The sequence below is a fragment of the Triturus cristatus genome, chromosome 2_1 (assembly GCF_964204655.1).
Source record: "Triturus cristatus chromosome 2_1, aTriCri1.1, whole genome shotgun sequence".
NCBI classification, from domain to species: Eukaryota; Metazoa; Chordata; class Amphibia; order Caudata; family Salamandridae; genus Triturus; species Triturus cristatus.
Genome location: NC_140581.1, coordinates 277,251,977 through 277,274,032, shown reverse-complemented (window position 1 = coordinate 277,274,032; position 22,056 = coordinate 277,251,977). Strand labels below are relative to the sequence as shown.

Below are 22,056 nucleotides of genomic sequence, written 5' to 3'. Positions count from 1 at the left end.
AATGTTGTGTACAGAACTGACGTCCGCGCGCTTGGGCGTGTCTAAGTAGCTCCGACGATGTCATCTCGGCAACTACGACGCCACCGTCGTACGCCTACCGACACGCAGGGGTACTGCTGACGAAAAACTTTCCGGATCCAGTCTGATGCCTGGGGAAAATTCTAAGGTAAGGAATCTATCACTAACTAATGTCTCTCACAGATATATCGTTACACAAGTAAGTAACTGGTGCTTTGTGCACCAGAGGAGCTCCCTTCGCTTCACAACCCAAACACGCCATCTGCGGTGTCCCTCAAGGCTCATCCCTCAGTCCAACCCTTTTCAACATCTACATGGCACCACTCTCAGACATCATCAAAGTGCACGACATCATCATCATCATATCCTACCCCGACGATACCCAGCTCATCTTCTCTCTCAGCAGACCCTACCTTACACAGCTGTATGAAGAATGTCTCTGCCTGGATGAAGAACTACTGCCTGATGCTCAACTCTGACAAAACCTGAAGTTCTAATCTTTGGCAAACACACCGCACTGTGGAACGACTCCTGCTCGCTATCGGTACTCTTACCCACCCCCACTCCAAAAGACCAAGCCCGCAACCTCTGCATCATCCTGGACAGCGAATTCTCCATGAAATGTCAGGTCAGCGCAGTCTCCTCAGCCTGCTTCCACATGCTCTGCGTGCTCCGCAAAGTCTTCAAGTAACTCCCCATCAGCACCAGGAGAACGGTGACCCAGGCGCTCATCACCAGCCAGCTGGATTACGGCAACGCACTCTATGCAGGCATCACCACCGAAGTCATGAAAAGACTCCGGACGATCCAAAAAGCAGCAGCCAGACTGGTCCTCAACCTGCCCATGAGGCCCCACATCACTAAGCACCTGAAGGACCTGCACTGGCTCGCCACCTTGATGAGATGCCAATTCAAGCTTCTGACCCACATCTACAAAGCCCTTCACGACTAAGGACCCACCTACATGAACCACCACCTGCATTTCCACCGACCTCCCAGGTACCTCCGCTCCACACGCCTCACCCTCGCACAGATACCTCGCAGAGACCTGGCTTGGAAGTTCGGGCTGGACTATTCCCATGAGTCACAGGGTCAAGACTGATTTAGATATAGCTGGGTCTGAACTGAGGTGGCGTAGTGAGCTAAAGAACGATGATGGATTCAACCCAGATCTGTGACTGGGGGTGAGTGTCTGAAGAGTTTCAGCGCTCCGTCCATCATCTCCTTGTGATTGCTTTGTTTGCCCTAAGTTGGCAGGGTATGCCTAGACGTGGGTCCCTTGCTCACTTTGCCACTGGATTCGAGCTAGCCTGGCTGATGTGGGGTGTTACTCCGAAACCGGTCCCAGGATGCTTGTTTCCGGTTCAGGGAAGACATGACTTGGCAGTTCAGGCTGGACTGTTCCCATGAGGCACAGGGTCAAGACTGATTTGCATATAGCTCGGTCTGAACTGAGGTGGCGAAGTGAGCTAAAGAACAATGATGAATTCAACCCAGATCTGTGACTGGGGGTGAGTGTCTGTCTGAAAAGTTTCACCGCTCCATCCATCATCTCCTTGTGTTTGCTACGTTTATTTGTAAAGCGCACTATCACCTGCAAAGGTATCCTGCCTCTGGTGTCCAGGATCTATTTATCCTAGGAGGAAACAGTACACTGAAAAAAAGTCTATCACAAGTGAAATATTTTCTGGAAAACCGAACAGGTTTATCCTGGCAACATTTTAAATCTACATTTCAACATCATAGGTGCAAAGGCAGGGTAAAAGTATAATAGAAAAAGTGTAACCTGAGACTTCTAATGTAAACAGAGTGTAAAGAGTCCTGTCCCTTTAAGAACTCCAATTAGTCCCTCTACCCAGGATGCTTTGTACATTGGTTTGCCACACACATTCAGTTCTTTTTTCTGACTCCTGTGAGAAGGAACAAAATTTCATTTTCACTTGCCATCTTTGACAACTGTCGGTCGAGTGACCTAATTTGTGTCCACATTTAGAATAGAGTTTTTCCTCTCAAAATGCCTTCTTTGTTTGAGAGGTGTCCCTCCTTGGCAGAAAGAAAGTAGTCTGAGCCCCTCACAAGATCTGTGTAGTGTGTCTTCCTCCTTTTTTAGGTCTCACAGACCTGCGTTGTAGCGCGCATGCGCTGCTTGTGTCTGCGAGAAATATTGTGGGTGAGTATATTTCAGAATTGGGCTTGAAACCCCGCCCCTCATTTTCATTGGGTAGCGTCACCATTTATGGTAAATGGTGGCTTCCCATTGAAAATGAGGCTTCTGTGTTACCGCCCTTTGTCCTTTTGGTACGTCCCATCCGGACTGGGTCTTCTGCTTCACGGCTGTTGTGAAGCATTTTCTTATCTCAGAGGCTTGTTATGTAAACAAGCATCTGAGATCCAGTCCTGATGGGCCTCCCAAAAGGAGACAGGGCGCCGCGTGTTTATTTTTGCATCATGATTTTGCTTTCACTGAAAGTGAAAGCACGATGCAAATATAAACAGCGCTATGGCGAGCGCTTGTTAATCCGGCTGTTAAGCTAATTCACATGACGAAAAACTCAGAAGAAGCGAAAATGTAGAAAGATTCTGCCAGATTGCTGATTAGCAGTGGCTCTGCCTAGAAAGGCCGTTTCAGCCTTGATTTCTTCGATATTTGAAAGACACCTGTGCGGAAATAGCGAAGCAAGCTCCCTTCCTAAAACTTTCAGGCAGCTCGAGCTCTCTGGAGGCTGGTGGAGGCGGGGGAGCTCGCGCTTGCAGTTCCTGTACTAGGCATGCTCAGTCTCAACGGGATTATAAACGAAAAACTATGGTTCCTGTGGAATAATGTACTATGAGGTTATGATACATAAGCACAATTGCGATATAGAGGGTTAGATAATGGCAGAGCGCGAAGGAACCACTAACACACCGTATGCATTTTGTGTAGTATATTTTATGGAGTTTTTTAAATAATAAAGTTAGGAGTAAACATTATACATCAAAACAACATTTGTGCATAGTGTCCCAAGTGACAAAGGGAACCTAAACCTAAGTGACAATGTGAATATTGAATACAAGGTTTCCACAGTTTGTACAAGTCGACCATTATCATAATAATTCCATGTGAACAGCAACTATATACAGTGATATGTGCTGGGGAAATGGTTCGCTTCTTCTGTATGTCGACGGTGTTTCGACCCTCAAAACAATGTGGGGTCTCTTCAGGACTATTGATGAAGGGACATCTGAATATATGGTTGCGCAGCCTTGTGAAAATGATGTGCCACACGTGAAGAAAAGAGGAAAAAGGTTTACTCACATGAGGACCCGTCCGGGTACTCAATGTGAGGACAGGCTGTCAATCCAATGGGGTATGAAGGTGGGCCAGATGGGCTCAATTAATTATATGCCACAGCCGTAGCATTGTAGAATCCCTTTGTGGATTAACAGTGACAATGCACTGAGAGTATTTCTCGGTAGAAGAATCGAAAGCGGGACAGCGCTCCGCGTGTAGATTCAGAAAAAGCTGCGTCAGTCAGCTTGATCGGGTACAGTCTCAACTGGAGCTCTGGCTGGGCTCTATCGCCACACTGAGAGGCGGCTGCGGGACAGGCAGATGGAGGAGAGTGCGCGGCAGCCACCTGGTAAGCCGTTAACCCCTTCTACTTCTTGCACGCCTCTAATGGGCAGCAACCGCTAGTTTCCGAGCTGTGGGCTGCGTGTTGTTTTTCTTTCGCTGCATTGCTTTGCTTTAAGGGCATTCACAGGGTACGAAATGCCAGTTATCAACTGCCTTTTCTATCGCGCCGTTTGTGTTTATTTCTTCTTTGTAATTGTGAGACGTACAGTGACAACCTGCACAGCCCAGGCAGGCAGTTTACCCAGACTTGCGCGCAGTGAACAGCGGTATCGCTGAGAGGAATAGGACAGCCTTGTTTAGGGGGCGCACCTCTTTTTGTTCGCATGAAGAAGTATAACAAGTGTCTGTGCATGTGAAAAGAGTTTGGTGCAAGCTCTGGTGCCTGCCAGATTTGTCTCTGCGTGTATTGTGCATCAGTACCCTCACTCCTCTCCAACCCCTTTGCTCTCGCACACGTTTATTGCGGTGCATAGCCCTATGCATCGCACTGTATTGTACTGTGATTGCACTTATATAGCGCTTACTACTGTTGCAATTTTCTTGTGTGAAAAATTGCAGCGTGATCCATTCCAGTGTGGGCAGGGCAGCAGTGCATGACTGAACGCTTCATCAAACACAATGGTTCCACACAGCAGTCTGTGGACCCAATGTACATGGGTTCACAAAGACGATTTGTCTTCAAAGTTCAAACTGTACTTTTTTATACATGGAAAGTATTTCTGTGGTGTGAGCCCCTTCCCGAACTGGGCTTATGTATTTGAAGCTGGCACTTATGGAGCTAATGTGCGTTTTTGTTATTGTCTTTTCCTTTACAGTTTACTGTTTTATACAAACAGATCAGACTCACATTTCAAACTTGGGAAATACTTTGGGGACATTAAGAATTGATGACAGGTGATTACCCCTGAAATCCATGGGTGTGGTAGTGAGCATTCACCTTGGGTTCAGGAGCTAGGTCACATTTTCAACAAAGCTGCTTTCCAATAGTAAGCTTCATTTACATTCAATGTATGTACATTGATATCCTGAAAATCTGGTGTGGATGCCTGTCTTGTGGACCTAAACTGGATTCTTCTGCCGGTAGGAACTGTGGCTACCACACCAGTTGGCGAAATTCAGTGACTTAGCCCTTTTGCGATAATTTACCAGTGTAAGAGAAGAAGGCACTTTAAGGGTGGTATGTTAGCAATTCCAGTGTGTGAGCCCATGGCAGTCTCCAACTGACAGAAGCCATTTGCTTTCCTTTAGTATGTTCTGGTTTGAACAGAAGGCCTTGCAAAGCTATTTAATCCGATTTCTGCTTAGAGCTCTGCCCAGCACAGGGGCTTATTCTCCAAGGGTCCTCCAAGAGCAAAGGAACAACACGCACTGAGGAATTGTCCTAAAATGACACAATTTAGCTCGTTAGCAGGGTGTCGTGCAATGGATGACTCTACAGCAATAACGTTGATTATAGATTTCAGTCACAAGAGGACATAAACTAAGAGTCCTGGATTGGAAAATATAGTGTGTTTGGCAGAATTAATATCAGTAGGAAGCCCATCCTTCAGACTGCCAACTGCTAATAGCCACACATGCTATTGGTAGAAACAGTAAAATTACTATTGGCTGGTAGCTACGTACAGTAGTACACCGTAGATGTCTCACTAGCCTGGAAACCCATTTGTTATACACATCAGTTGTTTACACTAACATTGGCCTCCATCCTTCTCTTCCACTGACCTCCCACACACAGCCACTCCAGTAACTCCCCAGACTGCCTCCACAACCTGTAGGTAAGCTATTCATTATTGCAGCCTCTGCATCTCACTTGTAGGTTTAGATGGAAAAACGCCTATAGATTCCTGGGCTGTCTGTGACTTCCATTTGTGATGCGTTTTGCAATTGCATTTTCAAGACTATGCGCCCTTTTGTGTGTGCAGCAGTGCTTCAATGGACTTAATACATGGAGCATTCTGGCAACCTATTGCTAAGCTTTTACGGATTGGACTCTAGTGGCAGAAGATGCTTGTTGTACGTTTGTGTAATCTACTATTCTGCATGGATTGTTATTTTGTAACTACTCACGCTCTGTATTGCAGTGACAAAATAAAATCAGACATTTGGTTGTACATTACGTTTTGCGACAACTGGTGTACCAGAGAGTAGTTATGGAATTGCACGAAATCTGTATATTTCAATTATGTCGGAAGGAAGTAACCCCAGCCCTATTTTTTTCTGAAGGTCGGTAGAATGATTGTCATTAAATTGAGTGATAGAAAAACCTCTTATTTACAGAGCTTACAAATCAGAAACTTGTTAAAAAGCAGCACTATTAAAACAAGCATTATCAAAGCCGAAAGGTGTCTCCAACAAGAGATACTGACGATGTAAATGTTTACTTAGCTATGTTGTACAGCAACGTAGACAACAGAGGGGAGGGCATGTGGGGGCAACAAAGACAATGGCGGGAGAGTGGGTGGGGGTCAACATATACAACGGAGGATGATCGGTATGGGTGGGACAAGCAGACGGACAGTGGTGGGCTAGAGAGAGGGGCTGGGAGCAAACGCACGGACAACGAAGGGTTGGTGGGAGGTGCTGGGGGCTAGCAGACAGACAACAGAGGGTGATAGACAGATGCTGGGGGTAATCAGATGGACAGCAGAGGATTGGCTGTAGAAGTACAGAACGGTGACGTAAAGTGCTTAAACACAAATAAACAAGCACTTGCAATGCAATAGGTCGCGCATTTACGCGAGTTAAAGCTATTGGCATTGTAAATGACAATGCCTTTTATTTATGTTTAAAGAACGAAAACAAAAATAAAAGGCATTGTCATTTGCAATGTCAATAGCTCAAACTCGCATAATTGCAAGACCTATTGCATTGCAAATGCTTGTTACTGGACTATCTGTCAATAGATGTCCAAAAAAAACCCTTAAGGAGTGGGAGCTCATCAGACTTTAAGGAGTGCTTGAAAATATGAATACTGAACAGGAGAGAAAGATGAGAAGCAGTTTAAGGGCCAACTTCTCAAGCATCTCTGCCTAATAAAATCACACTCTGGCAAGTACTCCTCAAGTGAGACATCTTCAGAGAGAAAAACAAAGTAAACATACTCACCATCGACGTAGTAACTCTACACATCATTTTAAATCAATGTCAAGAATTTAACTGTTGACATCGAGAGCCTTTGCCCTAATATGTTTGCTGTCTAAGGTGGGTGCTATATCTTCCCACCGCAGGCATGGGAACAGAGCTCAGCGATCTGCAGGACTTACCAACTTTTTGACATTGAAAACAATGGCATTGGAGATTATCAGCGTTGAAGCCCTGTCCTTGATTCTTGTCACCGTCGAGCCATCAACAAACGACTGGCTCACCAACGCCATCAAGACATCACTGCATGTATTTGAGATATTTATTAATAAAAAGAAAGGCCCAAAAGCAGGGTTAAGACCAATCCTAGACTTGCGTTTGTTAAATAAATAGATCAAAAAGGAACTTGCAGACTGTTAAGAAATCAAAGTCTACAAGTAAATTATCAAAAGTCATAACTACTCCCATTCAAAAAACGAACCTATCTAGGAGCCAATCTGGATACAATAAAATAGTCTATCCTTCAGAGGAGAGTGTCATCAGTCTGGAACAAATGCAGTAAACTGAAAAAGGCTGTCCGGTCAAGGCCCACTAAAAGATTACATCACTCCTGGGTTAGATGGGGAGGCTATCTGGATCATCTCAACATCCAGAGCAAGGTCTTCAATATAAGATGTGATTTTGGCTAGGCACTGCATTAGGCTATGTAGAGAAAAATCTAAGGTGCACAGGAGAATCTATGTAATTTGTGGCGATCAAGGGCTAAAGTGAAGTGGAGATTGTGTCAGTGAAGAGACATGTATAAGCTCCTTTTTTTGAAGTAGGGAGGACTGGTGGAGATCGATATGGATTGTCTACAGCACGGAGATGATGCTCTCTTAAATTTTTAAGTCAAACACTCAAATTATCCATGAGGCGGAGCAGAGTAAAGCATGTTTTGGAGTGGTTGAATATTCGATTGCTTCTACTCCAAATTCCTCTTATAAGACTTTAGTGAGGGTTTACTCTAACACCCTAATAAATACTTAGTTTTCTGTTGGATTGCCCCTGCCATGTTATTCTTTCTCATAATGCATGCAAACCCTTTAATTGCTGATGCCTAATGTACCAGACGTATCTTGCTCTTTGGCCTGTACCAACTCTAAGAACATATAACAGTCACACAAATCCATAACTAATTAATCAAAACTATTAATAACCTGATTCTCACAGCCACTAATACTACATTTCTGTGGCATATTCCTTTGGAAGCACACACCTTGGGTTTAGTTTTTTCCTTTAGTAACAGTGAGTGCTTCTTGCTCACCACACATCTGAAAGGTCGCGAGGAAATTATATTAATCGCGGATTGGATCGTCAGTGCTGGCTCATCCATGAACAGTAACAGGAGAGCTCACATCTTAGCGAGAATGGGAATATTGTCGTGGCTGTACAATGTGCATAGGATAATAATGTTCAAGAGTAATAACACGAAGCTATATATTAACTGAACAAGTCTGTAACAATCTTCAGTTGAAGGAACTTCATGGTTACTATGTAAATCCTAAAAACGATCATAAATACTAGCCAGTCATGGTTATCTAAGCTTGCGTTGCTCATCACCTGATCAATGGCACCTGTGACGTCACTGGTGGAAACTCCAATAACAACATACAGGATATCACGGATATGGTCCCCTAGATAAGATGCCTTGGTGATAAACAGCTTCAGCTCCACTAAGAGGACAGATGCCCTGTCATTGTTCACTGACCATGGCCACTTCCGGTACCCATGCCAAAATCATTCAGTGGACAGGGCCTCCAGCTGACACATTCCTTTAGTGCCCATTGGGTATGACTCATGGCTAATGAGAAAACGTTGTTAAAAGTTATGGTTACTTTTCCTCCTACGATATTAACGTCAGTTCCCTCTGCTCACCAGTTATTAAACGTTTGGATTGCCTCCGAACCTCGATTAGTTTTCCTTTCATGCTAGACGACTAACTGATCACCGACTGACCTATGAGTTTTCAGTTTAGTGCCCTGAATTATGTTCTATATATTCAAATTCCAGAAACCTGGAATATTTGCTTGATTTTATCAAACGGTTTCACTGAAAACGGGTATGGAAATTATGTTTTTTTTTGGATCCAAAACATGACTTGGTTGTCTGGCAGGGTTACGTGCAAAATTATTGGAACCAAGATCAGACATTTCGCCATCCCTCCCTGTGCAAAATGTAGAAAATACGCTAACGATATTAAAAGCTTAAAACAATTGATCCATAATTGCCTTTTCCATTTCATCTTTTTTCCGTTGTAAGAGTTACTCCGCTTATTACAGTTAAGTTTATTAGAAGCAATTTTTATTGTGGATTGTTCGTTTTAAAGATTGTTGAAGAAAACTCCGTGACGACTGTGCACGTCATGTCCTGAAACAGTGGTTCTTAACCTTTGAACTTCGGTGGACTTCGGGCACCCCCAGTAAATCATTTTTAGTCATTACTGGAAGCTGGGGACACCAGCGTAAGCAATTTCAATTATTTGAACTGCAAAACAATACACAAAAAATACAGAAACACGTATTCCTCAAACAAATACACAAATTATGAAATATTTAATTTTATTCTCAATCACATATATTAAAAAAATTACTTCGGTAAGGTTGGAGCTTTTCTAATTTCAATTGATGCCACCCACATTGTATTCTCTTCCTACCACAAATCTGGGGATACCAACATAACTTTTAGCTAAATTCCTCCATGTTTACAAACATTTAAAAATGTTCGTTCAGTTTTACGTGTTACTTTTTTATTTATTTATATACAATTTTTTAAGAACTTTGAAGTGTTGAGGTCTAGGGATTTTTTACGTTTTTGAAGCGTGCATTTTTCTTACAGGAGATGGGCGACGCATTGGAACAGCCAATCTCCTAATACAGCGACTATGTCACTTACATCCAATATAGGAAAGTTTTTAAAAAAATCACATAGAGGTTGAAAACACCATACTATATGGATTTTGCTGGGGTCTTTTACATGGGCGTAGCTTAGTCAGTGAGATTCGGGGGGGGGGGGGGAAAGGGAGGGAGTGGTAATTATCAAATTTCCCTACTAAAAAAGCAGTGGGCTGTAGGGTGGAGAGGTGAGATGACCAAGCTGTGGGATGGAATGTTTCCATGAGGAACAGGGTAAACACTGATTTGCATTAGACGGGCCTCTGTCTAGAAAGGCACAGTGGGTGAAAAATGATGGGCGAGAATTCTTCCCCGAGAGACTGCCACTGGTTAGACTATTTGCATGCATTCATCCCTTCACCTATTGGGTGTTTGATTGCTAGTAGGACACCTGGTTACCTGAAACAGGCGCAGCTTTCCTAAGTTACTATTGGCAATGTTTGTAAATTCCAAAAAGTAGTACATTTGCACCCATTTAAGGAATACGTCAGTGCGTACATATTTATAATTTTTTGTGGTTAACCAGTCAATATATAGATTTAACTGATGGCTCCAAAACACTGAACAAGTTAAAAGCTCATGGTGAATTGAGAACAATTAAAATGGACAGACATGGCACACCCAACTCATGGCCCCTAAACCTAAGTACTAAACCAAGAATGCATTCCACCCCACCCCCCATTCCCCGCTACCACCGAAGCTATGTCCTTGTCCATTCCACTTTGACATGGTAGTTTTCCCTGGGAACTCATGACCACAGTCAGGTACAACACAAAATTCTGGAGTCCCTGCCCTGGAATCACTTATTTTAAATGTATTTTCATTGTGCGCACTCATCTTCATCTCTGCTACTATTATCCTTGATGGTAGAGCGGTCAAATTGGTGTATGTAGGCAAGACTCCATATTTCCAAGCCTCACCTTTTACAAATCATTTTATGAAGTTAGTGACAGCCCCATGTTCTAAGCCCAAGTTGCAAATAGAGGTGGGCGTGCCAGCAAATTAATAGGGCATGTCGAGCCAGAGCCGAGCCAGTGGTCTGGCTTAGCTCTAAGAACCTATGCACGAGCCAAGAAACATTAATGCCCTCCCCTGGACAATGCCGTTTGTGAACTGAGAAGCAAATCAGTAGTCATGTAAACTCTAAAAATGGCCTGGATTCCTATTATAAATAGAACATTAAAGTCTATTAAATCAAACCTAAAGTATTTAAAAGTGTTCTCATATGGGTTAATCAAATGCTTCTCTAGGACCACACAATTTGGCCAAGCAGGGAAGTTGGTGTTGATTCCAGGTTATCTGGGTTCACATTGTGAAATTCAGCCATTAGATGTATATCTCTGATCTCTCACTCTCTCTCCTGTTTTACATCAAAGGCCACTGCTTTGTCTTTTATTCTTGGTGCAGGACGAGAAAAATGGACACAGACACAGCAGACCGGCTTCAGGGCTCCCAGACCCAATTAACAAGCCAAGAATTCATGTATTTGGGAGGTGTCACACCACAAACCTGAAGCTCTTCCCCCCTGCTTTTACTTGTTTTGAAGCATAATAGTAGGGCTCTTCTTTTGTTGCAGTAGTTATCACTGCAGCCACTTTTACTCGTTCCTTTCATAAGCCATAATAGTGGTTAAAATAAAATCTCCTTTTCTCAGCTTCATGTTGTGCTCTGTTTTCTTGTACATCTGCCATGTTCTTCTGTGATTGGTCAGAAGGACATGAGACGTAAAGTGGGGTGATCAAGACTGGACAAGTGAAAAGCAGACCAGCTGCCAAACAGCCTACAACTATTCTGTTGTCTTCAGCCTGGACAGTCCAGTACCTTTTCTCTGCCTTGAAGTTCCTGCAGCATGAGCTAGTTTAACAGTCCAGGAAGGAAATGTGCCTTCTGTTTGTGGCTCTGCCTAGTTGCTATGGAGACAAATGTGTAAACCACTGTGGGAGTTTCACCCGGCCTCACTGATGTGTGTAACTGCCATAAAAATGCTGCAGTGTGAACGCTCTAAGCTCGTGAGTGCACTTGTTCGGTATTGTATTGTGTCTGTAAAGCCTCACTCTGACAACAACGCTACTTTGATTCCCAAAAGCAAACTTTGTAGTTGATTCTGTCTTCACAGTTCCGCCTGTGCCAGTGACCAACCCGGCAGCCCTGCCTTAGTCCGTGCAGACATGAAAGTTTCGACTTCTAGGTAAGAGTCTGGCGTGTATTTCAATCTATCCTTCTTCCTGCATCCATAGAACACGCCGATGTTTCCATTGCATGAATGTGAACGTGCGGTGTAGTTTATGAATGATTTGTGCAGGTAATCGGCATTATTCAAGGTTTTCTTAATTACAACGTTTTCAAACAGAACCGTGTTTTTGAGCTGCGTTAGCTGCTACTCAGACATGTTCATTTGTGGTACTCTGGCATTTGCTTCCTAAAGTGAAACCTGTAGTGCATCGCAAGTGACAAGGTACAGATAACATTGGTGCAGTGGTACCGGGTCACAGAGTCCTAAGGGGCCCATAGTACCCTTGTAATAGCTGTATTTGACTACCCTCACAGCAGTCAAAGGGACATTTTTCTTGCTTGCACCAGTGCTCATTTTATTTCAGTTGATTTCAAAAGCACCACCTAAAATACATTTAGCCACTAATCAGTCGGTAGTTTAATAAGTAATGTGTAGGGGTATAAAAAAGGTGCCCTCAATCACACATTGCGGAAGGTGGAAGAGCTGGTACCCGACTTTATGTTCCAAAACACATGCCCTTAAGAAAGTCATAGCGGTACAAAAGGGGGTGGTGATGGACGGAGCATCAGAACCAATCAAACACTCACACCCAGTCCACAGATCTGGGTTTGATCCATCACCGTTCTTTAGCCCACTCTGCCACCCCAGATCAGACATGGCCATATGCAAATCAGTCTGACCCTGTGCCTCATGGGAACAGTCCAGCCCGAACTGCCAAGCCATGCCTTCCCTGGACCGGAAACAAGCTTCCTAGGACCGGTTTCTGGCATTTCAGCCGTCTTCAACCAGGCTTGCTTGAATCCAGTGGCAAAGTGAGCAAGGGACTCACGTCTGAGCATACCCTGCCAACTTATGGCGAACAAAGCGGTACAAAAGGGGGTGGTGATGGACGGAGCATCAGAACCAATCAAACACTCACACCCAGTCCACAGATCTGGGTTTGATCCATCACCGTTCTTTAGCCCACTCTGCCACCCCAGTTCAGACATGGCCATATGCAAATCAGTCTGACCCTGTGCCTCATGGGAACAGTCCAGCCCGAACTGCCAAGCCATGCCTTTCCTGGACCGGAAACAAGCTTCCACCCCCTTTTGTACTGCTTTATTTGCCATAAGTTGGCAGGGTATGCTCAGACGTGAGTCCCTTGCTCACTTTGCCACTGGATTCAAGCAAGCCTGGCTGAAGACGGCTGAAATGCCAGAAACCGGTCCTAGGAAGCTTGTTTCTGGTCCAGGGAAGGCATGGCTTGGCAGTTCGGGCTGGACTGTTCCCATGAGGCACAGGGTCAGACTGATTTGCATATGGCCATGTCTGAACTGGGGTGGCAGAGTGGGCTAAAGAATGGTGATGGATCAAACCCAGATCTGTTGACTGGGTGTGAGTGTTTGATTGGTTCTGATGCTCCGTCCATCACCACCCCCTTTTGTACTGCTTTGTTCGCCATAAGTTGGCAGGGTATGCTCAGACGTGAGTCCCTTGCTCACTTTGCCACTGGATTCAAGCAAGCCTGGCTGAAGACGGCTGAAATGCCAGAAACCGGTCCTAGGAAGCTTGTTTCTGGTCCAGGGAAGGCATGGCTTGGCAGTTCGGGCTGGACTGTTCCCATGAGGCACAGGGTCAGACTGATTTGCATATGGCCATGTCTGAACTGGGGTGGCAGAGTGGGCTAAAGAATGGTGATGGATCAAACCCAGATCTGTTGACTGGGTGTGAGTGTTTGATTGGTTCTGATGCTCCGTCCATCACCACCCCCTTTTGTACTGCTTAAGAAAGTCATAGGCAAATCTTTGTAGGCCTAGCGACCGCATTAGCTGCATCGTCAGCCTCATGTAATGATTAAAAAAAATCACAAAAAATGTATCAATATACAGACATAGAAAGGCTTTGGGTCAGCCCTCTTCATCCATTGGCCTGTTCATCTGTCATTCACCTTTTGCTTCGACCTGTTGCATTGTACTACATAGGGTAGTGGAATCATTTTTATTGGGAATGTCCAAGATGTCTTGTCCCTACCTTCTGATTGAGAGGTATCAGCTGTATCGTCAGCCGCATGTAATAATAATAAAACAAATCACAAAAAATGTATCAATATACAGACATAGAGAGGCGTTGGGTCAGCCCTCTTGATCCATTGGCCTGTTCATCTGTCATTCACCTTTTGCTTCGGCCTGTTGCAATGTACTACATAGGGTAGTGGTATTTATTGGGTATGTCCAAGATGCCTTGTTCCCTACCTTCTGATTGAGAAGTGTCAGCTTGGGCAAGGAAGTTGCACTCATCACTAGATGTTAAATTGGCCAAACCTAATAAATCAACAGTGTGTTGCAAGCATGGGGTACTGTGGCCACTGGTGAAACAAGCTGGACTATCTGCAGTCTACTCTATGGCAATTCCTGTTTGATAACCATTCTCTATCCTACCCTCTCCAGTGCGAAAGTTCACCTGTGATGTGCTGCTATGACTGATCATTACTAAATTTGGTCAGTTATTTCAAGACAAAATTTGAATTTATAGAGTGCAGTTTATGCTAAGACAGCAGACTGTATAGAAAAATACCAAATGCTTTGGAAAGATTAGTTATTTATGAAAAAAACAGGTTTAAAGTTTTTTTTTTTTAGAAATTGTGTGCAGTTTGGCGTTGCATAAAGAGTACGAGAAAGGGTATTCCATAATATTGCACCTGTGACGGCTGCTGAACACCCTCCTCATCGAAATGTACACAGCATTTGAGGAAAGATGGAAAAAGAATTAGTGGATCGCCGAGATCTGGCCGGTGTATAGAACTTGAAAAGTTCTTGAAAATTATGTGGGTCACGGCAATCGACCACTCTGTGAATGTGTGTAAGTGTTTTAAACTGAATCCTCTTTACTATTGGAAGCCAGTGAAGGTTCCTGAAAATTTAAGTGAGATGGGACATTGTCTGGGAAGATGTAGTACTAATCTAGCTGCTGAATTCTTCACTAGCTGAAGTTTCTATAGTAGTTTCTTGGATAGGCCCATGTAAAGAGAACTGGAGTCATGCAGCCTGGAGAATATAAAGGCATGGATCACAGTTTTCCTAGCTTTAAAAAGCAGAAAACCTGGGGCGTGGCTTGGAACGTCAAGATGTCGGTCGCACTGTCAGAGTGCTCCGGACCCTTCCGTCATCCGCTTTAAGTTAACAAGCCCATCAGCTAAAATTGAATTTCCTGGACTACACCAGAGAAGGCCAGGCCCAGCATACACTGATGTCAAACAAAAGTTACGCTCCCTTAACCTCCAATACTCATCCTGGCCCACCTCCGGGTCATCTTCCAAGACAAACCCCACTTCTTTGAATGCCCGGAGTCAGCATGGACCTGGCTGAAGGAGGAACGTCCCCTCAGAATCCGGGCCACGACCTCGCCTCCTGGGAACTGTCCCACCTGTATCTCCTGGAGCCTGGAGAAGACGCACACGCTAATGAAGGGGTCGTGGCAATCGTAGAGCGCATCAGCATCACCCACTGCAGCCACCCAGGACCCTGCACGTGCCATCAAGCTCCCAACCCCACCAACGGAGCTGATCCCCAGGAACAAAAGCTTGTCTGGGGAAGTCCCCCCAGGACTCTAGACATTGAATCTATTGACACAGACCTTTCCCGGGGCCCGGTGATCTAAAACACGTGCAGTCCAGCCTTAGCGTTGCATGGAGCCGACAAGTGCCCGCCCAGGAGCTCGGGACAGACTGTCCCAACAAACTAACTAATCAGATATTTTCTGCCCTTGCAACAGACATATCCTGCTTCAAGTAGGGGTCCACCACGCAGCTTCCACGCTAAGCGCAGTAGTTTAGCTTTGACTTTGAAGTTATTAGGGCGACAGATGCTTCAGTTCCAGAAGTATAGGGTTGGGGGAGGGGGCCTTGGGACAGTTGTCCTAAGTTTTGATTCACCTTCGTTAGATGTTTACAGCACTCACCTCTTTCACCAGCCCACGCAAGACCCACAAATTAGACACCAAGTACCCAAGGCACAATGGCCCGCAGCCCGATCCGACCCTCTGAGGCATTGGATCCGCATATCTCTTGGGTCCCCCATATTGGTCATGGCACACATGTCAAATAGGTAGGAGCCCCGCTGGGTCCTATCATGGAATGTCAGTAGCCTGCTTGACAGAGTTAAGCACAGAGCGCCCTGCGATAAACCTTATGGGAAACTGCTATCCTTACCTTGCGCGATATGGGTTTGACAGAGTTTGGCTTTCCGGCTTTAAGCGGGACTCGCTCGCTGTGGCTATCTTCTTGAAGTGCAGTCTTCCCTTTGTGCCCGCTCGTGCCATCAGGGACCCTCAGGGCTGCTTGGTGGCCCTGTCGGGGACACTGGGAGGAAGCGTAATTAATCTGGTGTCTGTATGCATACCACCCACTACCCTCAGTGCAACCCTGGGAAACGTTACCGACGTTGTCTCCTCCTGCCCCTAGGCGAGACAGTGATTGGGGATGACTTTAATGAGGTTATGCACCCAGATCTTGACACTACAGGCACACCTTCTTCTAGTAGGACACTACACGCAAAACGACTGGTAGACTGGACAACGTCCGAGGGCATTTGTGATGTCTGGAGAACGTGGTGCCCCAAAAGCACTCAATACACTCACCCCTCTGCGGCACACCATACGCACGCACCTATCGACATGGTCTTCATGCCAGCCCCTGAATGCCGGAGAGTATCTGACATTAGCATCCTCCCCCGAGGAATCTCGGACCACTCACCTCTTCTCCTCCACCTGGGAGGCACCACAGACACACTATGCCTGGTTCCTCCAAGATAAGAATATCAGTAAGGCAATCGTGGAGGAACTCCGACAATATTTCCTCACCAATCAGAGCTCGGTCTCCTCCCTGGGCACCCTCTGGGAAGCGGGCAAGGCCACCATTCGCAGCTTTGCCAATAGCCAACTCAAGGCTAAGCGACTGGCCCAAGACAACCGACTTACCCTCCTCGAGGCCCAAGTGACTCACCTGGAGAGGGATTTGGGCAATGCGGCGGATGAAAGCAACACAAGACAGCTCGCATTACTGAGAGACGAGATTAAGCAAATCTAGCTAGACTCAGCCAAACTGTTATGGAGGTCCTCCATTGCCCGGGTATATAGCTGAGGTGACAGAAATGGAAAGATACTGCACAGACTGCCATTATATCCCCTGGCAAACCGCATAGTCCCAGAGATCCAGGACTCATACGGAGTTACCCACTGCATACCATACGCAATAGACCAAGCCTTCGCTTACTACTACTCACACCTTTATTTAGCCCAGAGTCCAGAGGCCTCACTTCCCGAGCTAACCAGCTTGGGAGGTTTCCATCTTCCCATTGCACAAGATTAAATAGGGGATGCCATTGCCTTGGTCGCGGCCGGGAAAACACCGGGCCTGGATGGTTTCCCGCAAGAGTACTACGCCATATACCAAAACACTTTAGTTCCCCACCTCCATGATCTATTCGCGGAGGTTGCAGAGACAGGGGCATTCCCTCCTAAAAAGGACATGGCAACCGTGGTCATCATCCCTAAAACACAACCCCCTCCGCCCTCTTGTGCGGACTACCGTCCAATCTCAGTCATCAACACGGAGGTTAAAAGATATGCCACAATATTGGCCCAACGGCTGCGACCATTCCTCTGTAAACCTGTCCACCCAGAACAAAATGGCTTCATGCCAGCACATAGCACAATACATTGTCTGCGGCGCCTCCATCTGGCCCTAGCGAATTGCCACTCACTCCCTATATAGCACTCCTACTAGTCAATTTTTAAAAAGCCTCCGACACAGTCAACTGGCAGTACCTGGATAGCGTGCTGACCACAGCTGGTGTTGGCCATCACTTCCGTCGCCTCGTCCGGGTCCTATACTCCAAACCCAAGGCGAAAGTACTTATAAACGGGACTCTTTCAGAGATATGTCCGATCAGAAGAGGAACGAGGCAGGGATGCCACCTCTCACTCCTCCTCTTTGCCCTGGTGATGGAGCCACATTTGAGCAGATGATTGGGTTCTATTCTGGAAATGGACGGGTTCCCACGCAGACCAGCTCGCCCTCTATGCAGATGATGTCTTGCTCTTTTCAGCGGACCCAGCACAGTCCGGACCCAGATGCCTCCACCTCCTCCGCGCCTTTGAACAGGTATCGGGATTGCGCCTGAATCCTGCTAAATCGACCTTAGTGCCCATTCACATTTCAAGGGATCGCTTTGACTGGCAGTCATCCATCCCCATAAGGCAACAATCCTTTAAATATCTAGGGATCTGGATCGTGTTGTTCCCAGACTTGGCATGGTCACTTAACATCACTCTGAGGGTCGAGAAAGCCAAAGAGGATCTCAGAGTACTGGACAATATGGCCTCGAGATTCCTCTGGGGAAACTCAAGACCACTAATGGCCCTCGCCCACTGCCAGATACCGCCCTTCGACGGGGGCATGGGTATGACTAATCTTTATCTATACTATCTGTTACTTGGCTGCTCGTCCAGCACGATTGGTTTAATGGCGACTGGTTCGGCCCAGCCTACAGGATTGAGCTGGAGGAGCTGGGACTCCCACAAATTCAGGCAATGCTATACTTAGGCCCGGTGCCCACGGCCCTTCCGACTGTGACCCGAGCGGTCCTGCTGTCCTGGCGATCCGCCTTATGCCACATCCGCTGGGACAACAGGTTGACACAGCAGTCACCCCTCTGGCAGGGCGCCTGGCTTAAGGAGGTGGGGGCCTTGGAGGGGTTCAGGATGTGGGACCTCATTGGCATCTTGCATTTGGGAGACATGTGGGCAGGGATCACTTATGCTCATTCCAAGAATTAATGACCCGCTACACCCTTCACCCCTCACAATTCTATAAATATCTGCAGCACAAGAAAGACTGCTATACGAGGTCAGGGGATGTCCGGCCTATCACCGAAGGATATTGGGCAAATGGTTGGGCCAGGTGGAATAGCAGAGTCCCCCCTTCCCTTTTGGACTGAGCTCGAACACGAAAATGTGGATGGCTAAGGGTCAAAATGTATGTCTGTGCATAACTGGTGATAATAATCCATTAATGTATCAAAATAGAAATGCATATCAGTGCTGCGTTATTTCTGTTTTCCAAAACTCAATAAAATTGGTTATAAAAAAAAAAAAAACAGGAAAAACTAACACCTTACAGAGAGTTCTTTAAAGACCGAAACAAGTGGAAGTAACAGGAAGGATTTGATGTTTGAAGAGGATCTTATTGTCAGATTTGACACCCGAGTTCCAAGCTACTTCAGCACAGTACAGTTTCGATGTCCACCAGGAGTCGGTCCAGTGTTCTTTATTTTTTCCAAATATCAGCAATTCAGTTTTGTCCGAATTCAATTTTAGATGTTTTTTATTCATCCATTCCGATGTCAGAAATTGCCTGAAGTTGAGTTGGCTGGCTTTAAGATCACTTGTGAGGGAAATGATCAATTGTGTTTCATCCCAGTAAGACCTCACCTAGAACCCAAAGCCTTGTATCTGGGCTGCCAGAGGGGTCATATAGATAATAAAATGTGTAGGGCTTGGAGTTGACCCTTGTGGTACTCCATACTCCAGAGGAATCTGGTCCAAAGAAAGGCTCGCTGATTGGAACCTATTGGTAAGAAAATTGTAGATCCAGGCAAGAGCACAAACACCAACCTCTGTGTCCGCTCACCTCTGAATAAGGATGGTGTAGGATATGGTTTCAGATGCTGCCGACAAAACCCAAAAGATGTAGTCAGCAGTTTCTCAATGGTCCATTATGAGTTTGAGATGCTTGTTTGCTGTAATAAGGATGGACTCTGTGCTGTGGTTAGGACGAAAGCCAAATTGTGACATATCTAATGTTTTTTTATGTTATGTTGCGCACTATCATCCACAAGGGTGTTCTGGCACTGCACAGGTGTGTGTGCCTAGCCCTGTCTCTGGTAGGTTGGTTAATTGAAAAGCCAAGTCTTCATTTTCTTGTGGAATTCTAGAAGAGAAGATGAGGCTCTGATGTGGAGTGGGAGGCGGTTCCACACTTTAGGAGTGTTGTAATAGAACTCCAGTCCTCCTGATCTGGTTCTGTGTATGCATGGGATGTGTGCATGGTGAAGCCTTGCAGTGCAAAGGTGTCTGGGTGGATGGTGGAAGAAGATGTGAATTTTGAGGTAGATGGGCCTAAGTTGTGTAGTGCCTCAAATGTATGCGTGAGCAGTTTGTGTATTGGGAGCCAGTGGAGCTCCGTTAGGTGTGGTGTGATATTGTTTTGTGTGGAAGAGTCTCGCTGCTGAGTTCCCTATGTAGAGGGTGTCCCTGTAGTCCAACTTGTTGGTCACTAGGGTGTAAGTGACTGTTTTTCTAGTGTTGCTTAGGAGCCATTTGAAGATCTTCCTCAGCATTTTCAAGGTGTGGATGCAGGATGCAGTGGCAGGGTTGATTTGTGCTGTCATGGTGAGGTGTTTTTGCTGAAAATCATTACTTCTGTCTTGTCCAGGGTGAAATTAAGACCGTTGCCTTTCATCCAGTGTGCGACTTTCTTTATGCAGGCGGTGAACTTGTTTCTTGTGTTAGGGGTCTTGTCTGAGAGGGAGAGTATGAGTTCCATATCGTCTGCGTAGGAAAGGATGTTGATGTGTGTGCAGATAACATTGGCTAGAGGAATCCTGTAATTGCAGAAGAGAGTGGGGCTGAGCGATGTACCTTGAGGCATTGAACAGAAGACTTTGAGTGCTTCTGAGGAGTTACGTTCCAGTCTGTCAGCTTATGCTCTATCCGTTTAGAAAGAGCAGAGCCACCAGAGATTGAGTCCATGGATGACAATCTTGTGCAGGGGCCTGATGAAGATGGGGTGTGAAACCGTGTCAAAAGCTGCAGAGAGGTCCAGGAGAATGAGGGCAGCCAGGTCTCCTCTGTCACGGATCATGATTATGACATCTATGGGGGCAATGAGTGCTGTTTCTGTACTGTGGTTGTGTCTGAATCCAGATTGTGTGGCGTCTAGGAGCAAGTAGTTGCTGAGGTAGTTGGTGAGGCATTGGTTGATTAGTTTCTCTAAGACCTTTGCTGGGCATGGCAGGAGAGAGATGGGTCTATAGTTGGAAAGTGTGGCTGGGTTAGTGGATAGTTCCTCGAGCAAGGGCATGACAGTGGCATGTTTCCAGGTGTCTGGGAATGTTGCTGAGTCGATGGAGTCATTGAGGATGGGTGTTAGTGGTTCGCTGATTGTCAGGAGTCATTTGGTGAAGATATGGTGGGGTCAAAAGGTCAGTTTGGGCCCTCAAGGGAATGGTCTTCCTGGTAGCAGTGATTTAGATCATGGTGATGGCGGGCCACAAGGGTAGGGATCGCTTTTTGGCAATGATGGGAAGTTGAGTGTTGACAGTGATGGCATCAGGTTGAAGGTCAAAGTTACCGAATATGGAAGTGATTTTGATACTGAAGAATTCAGAGAGCTTGTTCCAAGTGGTTGTGAGTGGGTGTTGTTGCTGGAGGCAGCTGGAGGTACAGTCAAATCTTTGATGATGGGGAAGATTTCCTTGCTGCTGTTAGTGCCAGTGTTAATACTACCTGCAAGAGCTGTGCGCTTGATGTTCTGTATACGCTGTTGGTAGCGTCTTAGGCCTGATTCGAAGACATCTGTGGTTAACCATGTGTACTAAACCACACATCTCCTACAACAGATAGACCCATTACAAACCTCTGAGTGTGCTCCACTGACCTTGCTGATTTCATACATCTGGCCTGGTCCTGCTGCCCTATCCAGGACTCTTGGTCTGAGGTGGTCAGTACGATTGGTAAAATAATGAATGTTTGCCTGCCATGTGCTCCTGGGTTATGTTGTTGACAATCGCCGTTTCCAGGAGATGATTGTTGGCCTTCCCACTGGTGCTTGCCCGACATCGGGTGGCCAGGGTGTGTTTTAACGGTCCAATTTCAAAATGGTGATATTGGACATCATAGGAGACGAAGATCACCCTCCTGGTCGTCCTCCTCGTCCCACTCCTCCAAGAGGTATTATTCTCCCACGCTTACGGGCAGTCCACCCTTCAGAGTGTCACCTGTTGATGACATCAACACCTTTCTTGATGTCCTATATAGAGGAGCACAAAAGCTAAACAGAGAGATGTCGGCACCTCAGACATCTACATCTGTTATTTTTTAGAGACTGCATCAGAGGTCCGCGTCAAGGCCTTTGC

General features: G+C 45.9%; 1 protein-coding gene across 3 annotated transcripts in view; it reads left to right on the top strand.

Moving 5' to 3' along the window:
- CPLANE1 (ciliogenesis and planar polarity effector complex subunit 1) overlaps window positions 1-22,056 on the top strand; it is a 2,680,747-nt gene that overhangs the window by 1,170,803 nt on the left and 1,487,888 nt on the right. For all 3 annotated transcript variants that reach the window (XM_085631095.1, XM_085631092.1, XM_085631094.1), the window contains exon 31: window positions 11,765-11,836. In XM_085631095.1, coding sequence (XP_085487221.1) covers window positions 11,765-11,836 — 72 coding nt within the window. The remainder of the gene's footprint in view (window positions 1-11,764; window positions 11,837-22,056) is intronic.